The 14,867-nt window shown below is 35.9% G+C and overlaps 1 protein-coding gene across 2 annotated transcripts in view; it reads right to left on the reverse strand.

The window, feature by feature from the left end:
• The window catches only part of ATG7 (autophagy related 7), a 125,505-nt gene that overhangs the window by 55,919 nt on the left and 54,719 nt on the right, over window positions 1-14,867 (reverse strand). Inside the window, exon 18 of one of the 2 annotated variants that reach the window (XM_067303859.1) lies at window positions 13,024-13,146. The exons of the other annotated variant lie outside the window; for it this stretch is intronic. Coding sequence (XP_067159960.1) covers window positions 13,024-13,146 — 123 coding nt within the window. The remainder of the gene's footprint in view (window positions 1-13,023; window positions 13,147-14,867) is intronic. 2 annotated transcript variants of the gene reach the window in all.

The following is a 14,867-nucleotide window of genomic DNA, read 5'->3' on the forward strand; positions in this document are numbered from 1 at the left end:
AAGGGTAAAATACCAGGAAAATATTCAGAATCAAATAGAAAGATGCCAACACAGTAAAGGTAGTGTGGTTAGTACTCACTTCCAAGCCTACTCAAATTTGCTGTTACTGATCCATGGCTGTTTCATAAATCTCCGCAAAATTGGTGCCAATTTTAACTGAAAGTGTTTGCTTTCTAGTGGCAGTATGGACGTAAATCTTTAAACAATCCTCCTGGTAAAATTATTCCATACTTCAAAACAAAAAACCCCCGAACACATAAAAATTTAAATCATGAAGTAGTACAAGGATTTTTCCAAATGAGATTTCCGCAAAGGAGTAGCTTTTTCTTAATGCTGATGGTTTGCTATTAATGTTTTTGATGCTTGATTTTCTGTCTGATTGTTGTTATGTGAATTAGCAATTGCTGGCATTAAAGGGAGATACTGATAAATCTCTGTGATTTTTCAACAATTCTTGGCCTTATAAAATCGGTAGTTTATAAAGTTGAAAAAAGCCACTACTCTTTGTACAGACAAGTCTTGTAGTCAAAATTAGATGCTGGCAGTAATAAAATACAAGTGCAGTTTGTATCAGTTATAAGGGGATTGATAACACAAGATCTCTTACACAACTTTTAACACAAACTCCCAAAGAATGGTTTTTGAGATATTTCCAGAGGAAATATAGATGGTCAGAATAATGCAAACATGGTTGTTAACAATTAAATACTCTTAAGGACAACATTTAAAGGTTTACGAGACGAACAAAATTTTTAAATACCGAAGTACATTAAACACTGGGGGATGGGGTATATTCATACATAATACAGTAACTCCATTAACATTCAAACATTCAGCAGTTTACTGAATATAGACTGGCCGCAAGAAATTCATAGCACCTTTGGGCAAGGCAACAACAGTATGTGTTTACTGAAATCTGCATCTGGCAGCAATTTGTCCAGCAGCAAACTTTTTTCTTTCTTTTTTTACTTAAATAATCTACAGGGGCTCATATACTCTGCAACTGTTCATTTGCACTCAGATGCACATTGTATAATTTATGTTCTTAATTATAAAACAAAGTTCATCAACATGTTTCTCTGTGCTGTGTAATTTCTTATTCTTCCCATGAGAATAATAGAATGCATCTTGAACAAGCTACTCATTCTTCATTGTAACAAAATATACCGAAATGGAATAGATTTAATCCCTAAATTATTTTACCTCCCTTTTATACTTATTTCTGCACTGGAGGTTTTTCCCTTAGAGAAAAAAAAAATATATATATATATATATATTTATATTTTGAAAAATCTAGCTAGAATTGCATCCCCTTTCCGCCCCCACCGCAGTCATTGTCCCAATTTGTCCCTGACATACCTAGTTCAAAACTGCGGCCTAATCCAAAAGTCAGTTGTATTTATATAGATCTTCCTCTGCGTAAACTAGCTAGATATTTTAGAAAATGCAATTCTTGTTCTCACCAGCTGCCTAACCCTCAGCCCCATAGGAAAGGAAAGCTGATTAGAGGGAGGGCAAAGAAAAGTGTGTATCCTGGGGAAGGAAAAAAAGAGGAGGCTGAAAGCCCTGCAAAGGAGCCCCTGTTTCCCCTCCAAATATGCACTTGCTCTCTCTCAGTATTTTAAACGTTTATTTGGGAGCTTCAATTTCTTGCTCACTGTGACTATCCTGCCTTTGCTAGACTTCCAGTAGAGGAATTTTCTGAAATTCAGGCATTACAAACTTTTTTTTTTCCTGCTGGGACCTAAACTGACATAGGCCTGGAGCCCTTCTGGTCTTCCTCACAGCAAGGCATGAAGAGTTAGATTAGCAGAAGGAAGAGTTCAAATATATAGTAATTTTTAGGAACATTTAGTCATTGCAATGTGTGACGTATCTGGATGCATATATAATCATTTGGTTTGATCCAAAACGTAAAAAAGACCTGGAAACTTTCTGGTAGACCTTATGCAAAAGGAGAGAGGGAAAGCTGACAATTTTCTAACCTTTATTCCAACCAAGGGGAAGTGTGAGGGGATTCAGAAGAGAGTTGAATTTTTAGATGCTTAGAGAAGGGTCCAACATTTAGCTGGCTGACATTTTTTTTTTTAAATAATATGCATGATGACTTTTACTTCTATCACATTGGTGGTATTTGCAACATGATTTTAGATCTCTCAAAGTTTAAGCACCTTATGTTTTGTTACCTTAAATTTTATGTAACAAAAATTATTTGTGGACATAAAAATGTCCTACTTCAGTAACACCACTATTTGGAGAAGCAAACAAGCTGAGAGCAGAGGGACTCACTACAACACGCTTTCTACAGGAACAAGGTCAAAACCACTTGCTACTTCTCCTTGGCCATATCACATATCTAAAGTTGGTACTGCAGTCACAGAAAAAAATTGATTCCAATCACAGTCAAATAATTAAATTTTTACAATTGAACAACAAAACTAACCTCTAATTAGCGCAGATTATGAAAAATGTTAGAAAGTTACTCCCTAAAAGTTTACTGCAGGGATTTTTGAACCCAGTTATCATGAGCCACAGAATACTGACAAATCCCAGCTTTTTGTTCTCATCCAAATGTTACTGTTACTGTCTTCACTAAATAGTGTGACCTCAGTGGCATTTAATTTCATTAAATCTACTTATGATTACACTCAGGTCTTGATTATTCCTCTTGCATAGTAGGCACTGACAGAAATCAAGGGCTATGTGGATCTTTGAAGATGCAACGTGAGAGGACTAGGTACAGTACCTTATGTACTACCTGCTTACCATTGCCTAGACTGCGGCCCCACATCTGTGGAAAATACCAAATGTTATCATGGTATTCAAAAGGGGAATAGATGGTATCTTAATTTAACGTAAGAGGGATATAAGAATTTCACAACAGTACTGTTCAAAAGCCATTTGAACTAGCTAGAATATTCTCTCTCAGTCAGATGCAGCAGGATAACAAAGGCAAGTGATGGAAAAACAGGCTTGAGTGAATACTCCAAATAACACAAATACAAAATCTGTAACATAGTTTCTATGCCAAGACAGTTGGACAGCTCAATATTAGGATAATAAAAATATTGTGGAATGATGCTGATAAATTACAACATACATTGTGAACCCTTTACATACAACAGGGTACTCTTCTCTGTAATGAAAGAGAGAGACAGACGGAGAGAGAGACAGACGGAGAGAGAGACAGACGGAGAGAGAGACAGACGGAGAGAGAGACAGACGGAGAGAGAGACAGACGGAGAGAGAGACAGACGGAGAGAGAGACAGACGGAGAGAGAGACAGACGGAGAGAGAGACAGACGGAGAGAGAGACAGACGGAGAGAGAGACAGACGGAGAGAGAGACAGACGGAGAGAGAGACAGACGGAGAGAGAGACAGACGGAGAGAGAGACAGACGGAGAGAGAGACAGACGGAGAGAGAGACAGACGGAGAGAGAGACAGACGGAGAGAGAGACAGACGGAGAGAGAGACAGACGGAGAGAGAGACAGACGGAGAGAGAGACAGACGGAGAGAGAGACAGACGGAGAGAGAGACAGACGGAGAGAGAGACAGACGGAGAGAGAGAGACAGACGGAGAGAGAGAGACAGACGGAGATTGCACACTACTACTCTTATTGCTATTGCCCGTCAGCACATTTTTGATACCTTTCTCCCTGGTGCAAACTTTGATCCTGTATTCAATATAAAAGCTACCAGTAGCACTCTTAACTTCTCCGTGGCTGAATGATACAACTCTGACTGCTGAAATGCGTAGCTGGGAATGTGCAGAAGTTACTTTACCATTTTAAGTAAGATAAAAAGATTGAGTATTAAATCTATTACAGGTCTGAAGTTATCAGTGGCTCTCACTAGCCAGATAACAACAATTTATCTCAAACATATGGTTAATGTTGTAAAGTAATAGTCCCTGTCAAGGCAGGGAAAAGAGGAAATAGAGCACAAGGAGAGAACAGATTACAGGCCAAAAGCATTTGGGCCTGGTTTTGAAGAAAATCCATAGAATCATAGAATTATTTAGAATCTCAGTGTTTAATTCCCTACAAATTTCAAGGTGCCAGAGTCCTAGAAAATTAGTCCAAATTTACAGCAAATCAATGTCCATAACTTTACAGCTTCGAAGTGATATGTCTCTGATGACTCCATGCCAGCCTTTAGACATGGCTGTTCAATATTGCTTTATCCTAAAAATCTGCATAATCTTCAGTGATACAGAGTAAAAGCACTTTGCAAAATTCTATATTCATGGGCAATCTGGTTGAAAAATGACAAAATATCAGTAGATTTTTTAAATTTCCTTTCATCAGGAAAGATGACACATCATTACATTTTGTGCCTGGATTTTGTGTCTGTGCCTGCTGACGGGAGCAGTTAAAACACTCGGACAGTATTTCCTTATCTAACTACAGGGCAGGTGAAATGGAAACGTGGGAAACGAGACCAAGACAACAGAGATGTGCACTGATGCCTCAGTCAAATATCAGAAAGTTGGGATGGTTCCTGGAGAAAGAGTTTTACCTTTATTACATATAGAAAAATGAACTTCTTGTCCAAAGCAAAAAAAAAAAAAAAAGAGGAGGTGGAGGGAATTTCACACTGTCATAGTATTATGCTACACTTGCAGACACTTCATGACCTATTTCTAAGTTAATTCAAAGAAACCACCCTTTTTCAGTCTTCATCTGCCACATCTGACAGATGGGGCCTCACTGCTTTCTCATTTAACTACCTAATGAAGGTTGTTAATCATTTTTATGAATCCTTCACATACTTCAAATCATAAAAGTCCTTGGTGCCACAGGAGGGTAGGCCTAGATTGTGGACTTGCTTTAGAAGTACTGAGACCCTGCTAGCTCTATTATCCATTCCAGTTGCAGAAGCCACTTGTAACTTTTTTTGCCTAGTAATATCAGAAACTGGTAAAGAAACAATGTCAGAATATTGAACATGTTCAATCATATTAATGCTAATTTGTTGAGATGGACCATTACAAGTGCAAACTGGAGGTACATCTTCCCCTGTCTTATGGAACACGAGTAAAAGTGTGACTAAGTGTAGTAAGTTCATCAGAGGTATGATTAGTTTCTATAGACATCAAAAAATCCGTTCTTTTTTGACTTCTACAGCATCATTATAGCATTCATTTCAAAATTTTTGGTGTTATAGTCATCATTAACTAAAAAGATGCTAAAATCTTAAAGTAAGTACAATTTACTATTATGGCATAAATACAAGTGTTACTTCATCAGTTCAAGTGCTCTGCAGATACAAGTTTAAATATTGTTCCTAACGAAAGTAATTAAAATAATTAATTGAAAAAGAAATTTAGTGTACCTTTGCAACTGTACATGAGGTCTTTGTTATTGTTAAATTTGGAAACATCAGAAAAGACAAACACTTTGATCCCTACTGGTAGAGAATGTCTCATACTGTACAGTACTAACCTCCACTGATTAATACCGTTATGAAGAGGACAAACAATACCAAATTATTATCTAAACAAACCAGTAGTCAAAAACTACACATGCACTATGAAGAACATAGACTAAATATTAACTACAGAGGAATCTTCATTCTAGAACAGTTTCATAGCACCTGGAAAGGTGTTACACTTACTAAGGCTAATTTTTTTTATAGCTTATATAAAAGGAGGCAGTGACTGCCATTTGCAGCATAGCTTTTTCCCTTCATATAAAAACTGATGAGATTATAAATTTACTTATAGAAGTACTTTCCATTCTATAGCTATTTAAGATTTACTGTGAAATTTTATGTAGAGATAGATTTAAACACTATCAATTTTTGGCACTATGACAGCAATTCACAGTTTTAGCACAAATTCATGAAAAAATAAAACAAATTACCACCTGCTGCTAAGGTATATGCCATTATTAGTCTACCATCAAGTATTTCATTTCTTTTAGTTGTTTTATTCTCAAATTTTTCTCCATATATTTGAAATTTCATCTAAAAAGACAGCTTTTGGTATGAACTGTGACTTATATTAAAAAGTCCTTATATTTAATATTCATTATTTCCATATCTCTGTCCCCCAAACAATTCTTACCTTAGAATTTGCAAAGAGGTCCAATTAATTTGACTAACAAGTAGGCAAGTTTAATAAACCTGTCAAACTAGGCAATTGCTCAGTAATTCCTTTTATTGAAGGATGTCAGTACCTACAAGTCAACATTTGTAAGTAAAAATATAGTATAAGGGTGCTTCACATTTCTGAGACAAGGTCACATATGATGTTTATGATGATGCAGATTTTTTTCACTTGAAGTAAGATGCTTTCTGTCTGTATAGAATTACTATAGCTGTCCTCACTTTTAAAATCTCTCTTTGGAACTTAAACATTAATGAGGCTTGACTGTTGAAAATCTGTCTGTAACTATAATATTCCAAGCTCTGGTATTACTGGAACCTTACCTGAAATGTTTGGCAGGCTCTCATCTTTGAGATCTTCCTTCAAGCCCGAGCCTCCCCTCAAAGAAATCTTTCCATTCTGCACATCCCTAGAACGACCTGTCCTTCCCCTTTCTCTCAACTGGCAGCCAACTAAGTGAAACAACTGCACATCCCTCCTTGACCTGAAGGGGCAAATATGTGTTTTTTCAAATATTTATTGAAACATGAGTATTTGTGCATATCAGTTGTTGATGTAACTTAAGTCTTAGGAAGAACATTTGAGTTCTAGTTAAGCCTTACACAAAAGTTATCAGGGGAAAGATAAAGAGATCACGTTTTAGTATAAAACAGATGAAAGGCTTCACAGGTATGTCTAAATTCTTCAGAGAGTCTTCAAGCAGCAGATTAAGGTATCAGTATAAAGAACATTCTAGGGCAGGATTTTTGTTCAAAGGCTATAAAATTCAAACTGTCTTGTGTTGATGGGGCAATTTCCCCTCCTTGGCAAAATTTCAACAGTAGAAATACCATAGATTTACCAAAACATAGTGGTGAAGGACAGACTTAGTCTTAGTTCAGATGGATTTTAAAATGTATGTAAATTTCCAATGCATTCTGGTTATTTTGTTTTGCTATTACATGCCTAAATAAATTAAATAAGTCTTTTCTCAGTTGGACTATGTTCAACAGGACTTTTGCAGAAACGATGTTACTATTATTTGAATGTCTGGAAAGTCTTGCTAGATGAATAAAAGTGATAACATTAACTGACAGTATAAGAAAACTTACCCCTCCCCCCCCAAACCTCAAAACCCACCTCCCAAAAGAAAACAGATTAACAGAAATATTCCAGGGCAGGCCTGAATCAGTCAAAGTAAATTTCTCCTGGAACACAACAAATTAAAAAACAAACAAACAAACAAAAAGAAAAGTCTGAAATAGTCATTCTGTTCTAAGAATAAGTAGTGTTATTTGCAGTAAAATTTCATAACATCAAGTAAAATTCCATTCTAAATGCTGTTTGGTTAACAGAAAAAAATCAGTATGTCATATAACTTACTATTATAATAGTCCTGAAGTTGCGGGGTTTTTGTTCTTTTTTTTTTTTCCCGCTATTCATATGAGACTGTTTCAGTATTGAATATGTTCCATGATAACATGATGCATCAGAAACAAGCAGGATATTTTTAATAACAACGTACATTGGAAATGCACCAGAGGCAAACTTATTTTCTGAGTTTTCTTCCAAATTTGGATAAGCACAAAGTTCACTTTTAATACCCACTACCTATTATATGCCTTAGCCCTATCTCCCAAGCAATAGTTGAAATGTGGTCAGGAACAAACTTCAAAAAAGCACGTAATCATATTTAAAAAAAAGGGGGGGTTCTATATTTTCTCCTATTCAATGATCTGAAACTATTTTACTAACATGATTTTTTTGTTAAATTTTATGACACTTCTATGGGGTAAGAGCTCTAAACTGCATCACTTCTTTTTGTTATGATGAACTGGCACAGCAAGGGGATTTTCCAAATACCAAGTAGGGTTCATTCATTGACCGAAAGAACTTGTGAAAGAAACTTTAAATATTACGGACCACATTATAGGAGACATAAAAACTGAATTACAAAGTGACTAAAGCAATATCACATAGACATTATGACCTGCTGGCACCAATGTCTGACCTTTATAAACACAACCCCTTTCATTCAGAAATATGAACTCTGGTCCAGATCTAATTTGTTTCAGAAATTCTTCATGATTCTCTTAGATTGCATGAGTTCTACCACTTTCGGGGGTTTAATCAGTCATACACTAAAGTGAATTTTTTTTTAACATGTATTTAATCGTTTACTTTCATACTTATGAAAGCAGAAAGTATAGCATACAAAGTAAAGCTTCCCAAAGCATCCAAGTAATTTAGGAATTTAAATCTTAAGTAAGAACATATCTTTACAGTTGAGAGCTGAGTCTCATTAAGAAAAGAGAGAAATTAAGTTTCTGTACTGCTGGATGTAGCTACAACGGTCTCGTATAGAAATTCAACTGTACATACCACAGAGAATCATTTAGCACAGTCAGTGAACTGCTGGAGCTTTCCACACCAGCAGAACAACTATCCACTTTGCAGGGGTAAGCCTGGAGCGTGTGACAAGTCGAACAGCAGGTTTTAGCACTGTGCACTGTGATACACGAGCATCACTGCGCAGCCCAGCCAAGCTCTGAACTGAAAGTGGTTCAGCCGGTTATTGTTCTGTCTCTAAATCAATGCCTCCTGGTCTGGATGAATAAGTCAAGAGATGCACAGGCTTCTTCTACTTTAAACCCAACTATTGAACTTAAATGCATGTTGAACACGTGTCAAGTAAACAAGTTCAAGTTAGGAGTAAGGAGACAAAGTGATCTCGAAAACAGAAATGCAATTTTTAAGTGAGCTTGGGCAGCTCCCAAAGTGAACTGTCTCCAGTGAAACAAGGTCTAAGTGCTGATGTGGGAGTTTCCCACAGCTTCTACTGGCCTTCAAAGCCCTGTGTGTCATCAGAGTCTCTTGATGAAGTCGTACATAAATATCTAACTGCTATTAAAAAAAACACAACAGTTCCACAGTATCTAAATTAGGGCCAGATGTGGAAAAAGCAGATGCCAGAAGTTCACTGCCATTTCAAGACACAACAAAACACTTGCAAATTTTATTATTTTCTTTACTGAGTAAATTGTCATACTAATGAAGTCATATAACAGGTTTATAATTTCCTAATGTATCTCATGTTAAAGAAGTAGGCGTTCTATTGCCCCAAACTCCTTCAATTAGTATGAAATTTGAATCATAAAGTAAATCTATGTTATGATTCATACTCCTGTTGCATACTTAAGGAATTAAGGTTATACTCTTATCAGTCATCTTAAAAAGATACAGTAAAGTTTTTCAACATGGTATTAATACTTAGGTCCACAGTACTGAAAGAGGATATTGAACAATGCAAGTTAAAAAGATAACATATTTAGCAAATGGAAGGTCTTGCATATCTTACTGCAAATTGTATACTTTAGTTTGGGCAAATACAGATCTATGCTCAACATGTAAGGTAAGGTTTTAATGAAAACTAAATGCCATCCAAAAATGTTTTGCTTAATGTGGATGGCCTCTCTTATGGCACAGACATGTCCTATCCAGAAGCTCTCTGAATACCTCAAAACTTAGAAGCAAGTTCTTAAAATTAGTTTTGCATATAGCTCAATAACGACTTAAGGACTGTGTATATTCATACACACATTATGAGAGCAGCTAAGTACTTGCTTAGGAGAATTAAAGAAAGAATTCCAGTAGGTATGTGATTTAACTTAAGATGCAATATGCTGAAGCATAAGACCATAATGACAAAAAGCACAGCATGTGACTGCATAGCCCAAGTCTTCTGAACATAAACTGGGGAAATCATTCAATTAAGTGCTCTTAATGAGTTGAAATTTTAAAACATCCTGTTTAAAAAAGGGCAAGATTGGATATATTTCCATAGTTTATTAACCTAAAGGAAGCAACAAATCATTTGATTGTAACAGTGATTCTGTATACGAAACTACAACAGTTATGGATTCACTGCAGTAAATTTAGGGTTGGATGATATTTAACTTTAAAAGTTTATTTTCATTGTGTTGAAATGATGGCAACAGTCAAATTTCATTTTTATGGTCTCCAAACCCAATTATCATCTACAAAATCTCTTTGAAGAGAGTGAATGCTGAAAGGCAAGCTAACTTCTCAACAGAACAACCGTACCTTCTAATTAACAAAACAGGCCATGCAAGTCTTATGAAACGTCTCTCACCTAAAGATTAAAAACCAAACTGCATATGACACTGACTACTAGTAGTAGACTACTATATTGTCTACTACAAAATACATGGTATTTTTTGGTAGACAATTTTTAACTACTCTTGCTGCAGTCTTTAGAATGTCATGTATCAGGAATACCTTATAAATTATACCTTATAAATTGCACCACCTGCATGGTATAATAAAACTGACCTCAAAATACAAGAACAAATCAATAGAAAAGGTACTATAAGCACTCCTTTGTGCACCAAATCTTGGGCAGTTTTAAAAAATTTTATGTACTGAGGAGGACCAAAAAAACCTATTTTTTGAAGAGTCAACAGCGGTAACGGAAGAGTGAGTCTTTTAATTCTAAGAAACCAAGCAAGCAAGCTCCAGCTTCTGCAAATCATCTGCTGGTTGGACCTTACCATTCATTAATACAACTTAATCAAGACTATGGAAATAGCTAACTTTGGTAAATTGGATGAGTTCTTACAAAAATACAGTAAAGCTACAGGAAAGCAATCCAGAAAAGTCATTAGTTCTATGGTGGTTGGCCTAACTCGAATGCATATTTGCAGCTTTGCAAATACTTTGTATGTCACTGTTTTAGTCATGAACAACAATTACCTGTGAGCTACATACACAGATTTTCCTGGCAGAAAATCTGTGTATCTGTGATAATATTGGATTTAATGAAAATAAACTTAATAAAAATTGAAGCTAGTACTGTAACTCCACCAAAAATTAGAGATGAAAATGAAAAACTGTTGCCTCAGCTAAGTCTGAATCACTCTGAGACAATGCATTTTTTTTTCCTTGTGCAAAGTCTTTTTTGTAAAAAAATAAAATAAAATAAAAAATTCTTCTATATGAAAACATTTTATCTGGATTTAATTATCATGATACAGTTTCCTATTCCTGTGAAAACTTACATGCCAACTTAATGTTTCTTGTATATCTAAAATTATTAGGTAAGTGTCGAGTAAAAAATTAATACCATTTTATATATTAAGTATGTGAGAAAATGTGAAAATATCCCAGATTCTGAGGAATCAACATTCTACTGGGCAGTTTTCTAACTCTATCAAAAAACCAAAATTATGTTACTATTTTCTACAGAGAACTGCTCAGTTTTTTGTTTCTATGAGCAATGACTTCACCGGATAAATCTCACTGTTGAACCTACCCTTCTGCTAGCATTTTTGAAAGCACGCAGATTCCATATTTTATGTTAAACTTTGAACCACAGCAAGTTGCAGTAAACTGTACCAGATCCTAAAACTGTAGAACTTTACAAATAAATTGAAGAAGAAATTCATGAATTAATATCTGCAGAATAATAGATTACTAACTAGGGAAGTTATAATTTCTTTTAATGCTGTCACTAGCAGATTAAAGAGTTCTGAGCAACCTAAAAGTCATTTAGGTATCACAATTAGACTACAATTACTCTCTTTGCTGATGAGTAGCAGCTGGTAAAGGGTATTTGTTTTGCTTTGTTGGATCACTCTCATAAATACAAAGTTCTTCTAGGTATCACCAGGCTGATTTAAGAATGCATCAGGTATTTTACAGTTTAGTATCTCCAGCATCTGCTCCAATTATTTTAAAAGGTTGAAACATGAAGCAGAGAGCCAAGGCATCATTATCCCAGTAAACATTGTTAGCAAAGCTGTTGAGCCATTTCCAGCTGAAAAAACAGCTAAACCATTTACACAGGCTACAATAACTGAATAACCACTTCTTAAAGTCAACTCTGGAAACATCTGTGTGATACTACTACACCACAATGCAAAATTAAGTTATAGATGTAGAACAACATAGACATTTACAGAGTGGGTGAGGATTACAAATCGTTATTGAAACGCAACATCAGGACAGATACCTGTTTCATTTTAGATGGGACAGACTCAATAGCACAACTCTTTAGCCAGGGTATTTCCCATGAGAAAAAAAATATACCCCTATTTTATTCTGCGTTAAGACTTCTGTCACTAGACCAATAAACAGCATTATTATCCACATACTATATTTCATCAAGCAGTATCATAATTATACATTAGATTGACCTAAAATGAAAAATGATTTCCTTACACCAGATAATGCAAGTAGCTTGTTTTCTTTAAAAGAAATACTTGAAAACTCAGATATAAACAGATACGATTAAATTTTTTCTAGGAGTATGCCTAATCTACAGTCAAAACCAGTACCAAAACCTGTCTAGGAACCTGTGTAAATACTCCGGTCATTAGCCCAAACTGGACTCTGTGCTGTCACCTAATATCAGTACTTGAATACTGTAACTTAAAGCTTGCCTGGTAATGCCTGCACAAACTGCAGTTTAACACATACTACCTACTGGTGAAACACATTATAAAAGACGACAGGAACTTTACTTGATATAAATTCAGAACTGTGCAGCAACAACCGTCACTTAAAATATTTCTGTAATTTCACAAAATATGACAACCAGAAAAAAAAATATATATATATACACATTTCTAACTGACTGTCAACATGCATAAAACACTGTATATCATCTACTTGTGAAACAATGTTCTCTCACATTCAATAATATTTCTTAAGCTATAACAGTAAGAGGACCCCTTTTATCTCACTGTATGAAATATGCATGTGGCTCATGTAAATTATCCTGTAAATCAAACACCACTGCTCAATTCTATCAGTGATTAATTTACTCCCATGGTTATAAAGCTGAATATAAAATCAAGACACCCTTAACTACCACGGGTTTAGTCTTTAGCACCCAAAGTGTATTCTCTTACCTCAGCAGCCTGAGTCTCCTGGTGTAATAAAGTTAGACCCGTCAAATCTTCTAAGAAGGAATGTGAGGAATTAAAAACTTTAGCTAGGAAATTAAACCCTTCTCGTTCATACTGGTCAAGGACCTGCCAAATAAACAAACAGAAAAGGATTTAAAATAATCTATCCATAATGTGATTCTTCATCATATTTATCTCACAAAATAAAAGGACAATCTTTCTGAACACTCAGAAAATTACTGCATATTGTAAACGGAAAAAAAAACAGAGGAGAAAGAATGATCACTTTTCCTACCTCAGTTTCTAAGGGAGGAAGGTAGAGGGAAGAGGGAAGAAAAACGAGGTTTAAGAAGGCAAGAAGAAAAACAGTTGCGAAGTCATGAAAAGAGGATTTATGAGCTACAAAAAACACAGCAGAAGACTTTGTTTCAGGGTATCAGTTAAGGGAAAGTACCATGCTGGGACAGACTAAGGAATTTTCCAATCAAGTGGCCAAGTCTGACATCCTCCCAGCCTCCAGAGATTCATAGTTCTGGGATTATTATATCTTAAAGCCCTCAGTGTATTCCTCTACTCTAATCTGCCCAGTTTACCTTTTATTTTAATAATATTATAAACTCCTACGAGAATTGTGTTTAGCCTATGTTTTGAACCCTCTCCCCAACACAACAACCCTGAGGAATTTCATTCCATGCAGCTCTAGCTTATATGACTGTTCTGCAGGCTGATTTCAACCAAGTATGATGGAGATTGAGAAAAGAAAGGATAAATGTCAAAGATGAGCAAGATTTTACAAGTTTTGTTAAAGCAGCTAGCAAGATAAAGGAAGGAGTCTGGCAGTCCACAAACCAACTTTTCCTATAGGAATTCATGTAATAGGAGGGGATGCGTGCCGGGGACTTGAGAAATACACAAAGGCCATATATGTGACACAAAAGATGGAGAGGCATGGGCAGGATTATCAGGATCACCAACCGGAGAAGATGCAGGCTTTACAGGACAGATCAGGGAACAGAATCCACAAAACTGAGTGCTTGCCATAGATCTTCTACTGCGAGCATTTTTGTTGCCCTTCTCAACAGATATATTTTCATCTCAATCCTCATCTTCCCCAGATAAATCAAGATCAATCAAGAGTAAGGGACCAAAAAAGGCAGTAATGAGGCAGCATTCAGTTTCACAGATGAAATGGCTGATTTTTTTTAGAACGATCCTTTTTCTGAAAGCCAGCCTCTGAAAATGCCTCGTCCAGTTGATGATTCTGATGCTACGCTCCTACCTCTCCTCCCTCCACACCATCTATTCTGTTTCTGTATATTTAAACTCTGTGCATATCTGAAGTCCCTGCATGAATCTCTCCTTACATTAAATTTTGCAAGCAAAACTTTTCAGAAACACATGCTCTACAAACAGTGAGGTATATCTGTTCTGGAGAAAACCTCCAGAGCAAGCTCAACACTTACTAGAAACCAGAGAACCCACAAACAACTACATCTCTAGAACTGCCCAGCCACAGGAAAAGCTTCAGAATCTGTCTTTTAAGCACCAAAATTAGCCAATGAGATACAGCTCTAGGACTCCTGTGCTAAAGAAATACCTGATTTTTGATGCCTTGATGTGTAAATTGCAGTATTGTGCCCATCTATGTCTTCTTACAGCTTATCTGTGCAAATTATATGCATTACATTCTTTTTCTCATTTTGGTACAGGTCCTGCAGCACAATTCTAAACAGAACGCCAAGCATTTTCGTGTAGACAGTTTACCGCTGCAGGAGGTGAGCACAACCATTCTTTTCCAGTACACATCCCATTTTTATTATTTTTAGAGAGAAGCAGTATGGGGAGTT

This window comes from Apteryx mantelli, chromosome 12 (assembly GCF_036417845.1).
Source record: "Apteryx mantelli isolate bAptMan1 chromosome 12, bAptMan1.hap1, whole genome shotgun sequence".
Lineage (NCBI taxonomy): Eukaryota > Metazoa > Chordata > Aves > Apterygiformes > Apterygidae > Apteryx > Apteryx mantelli.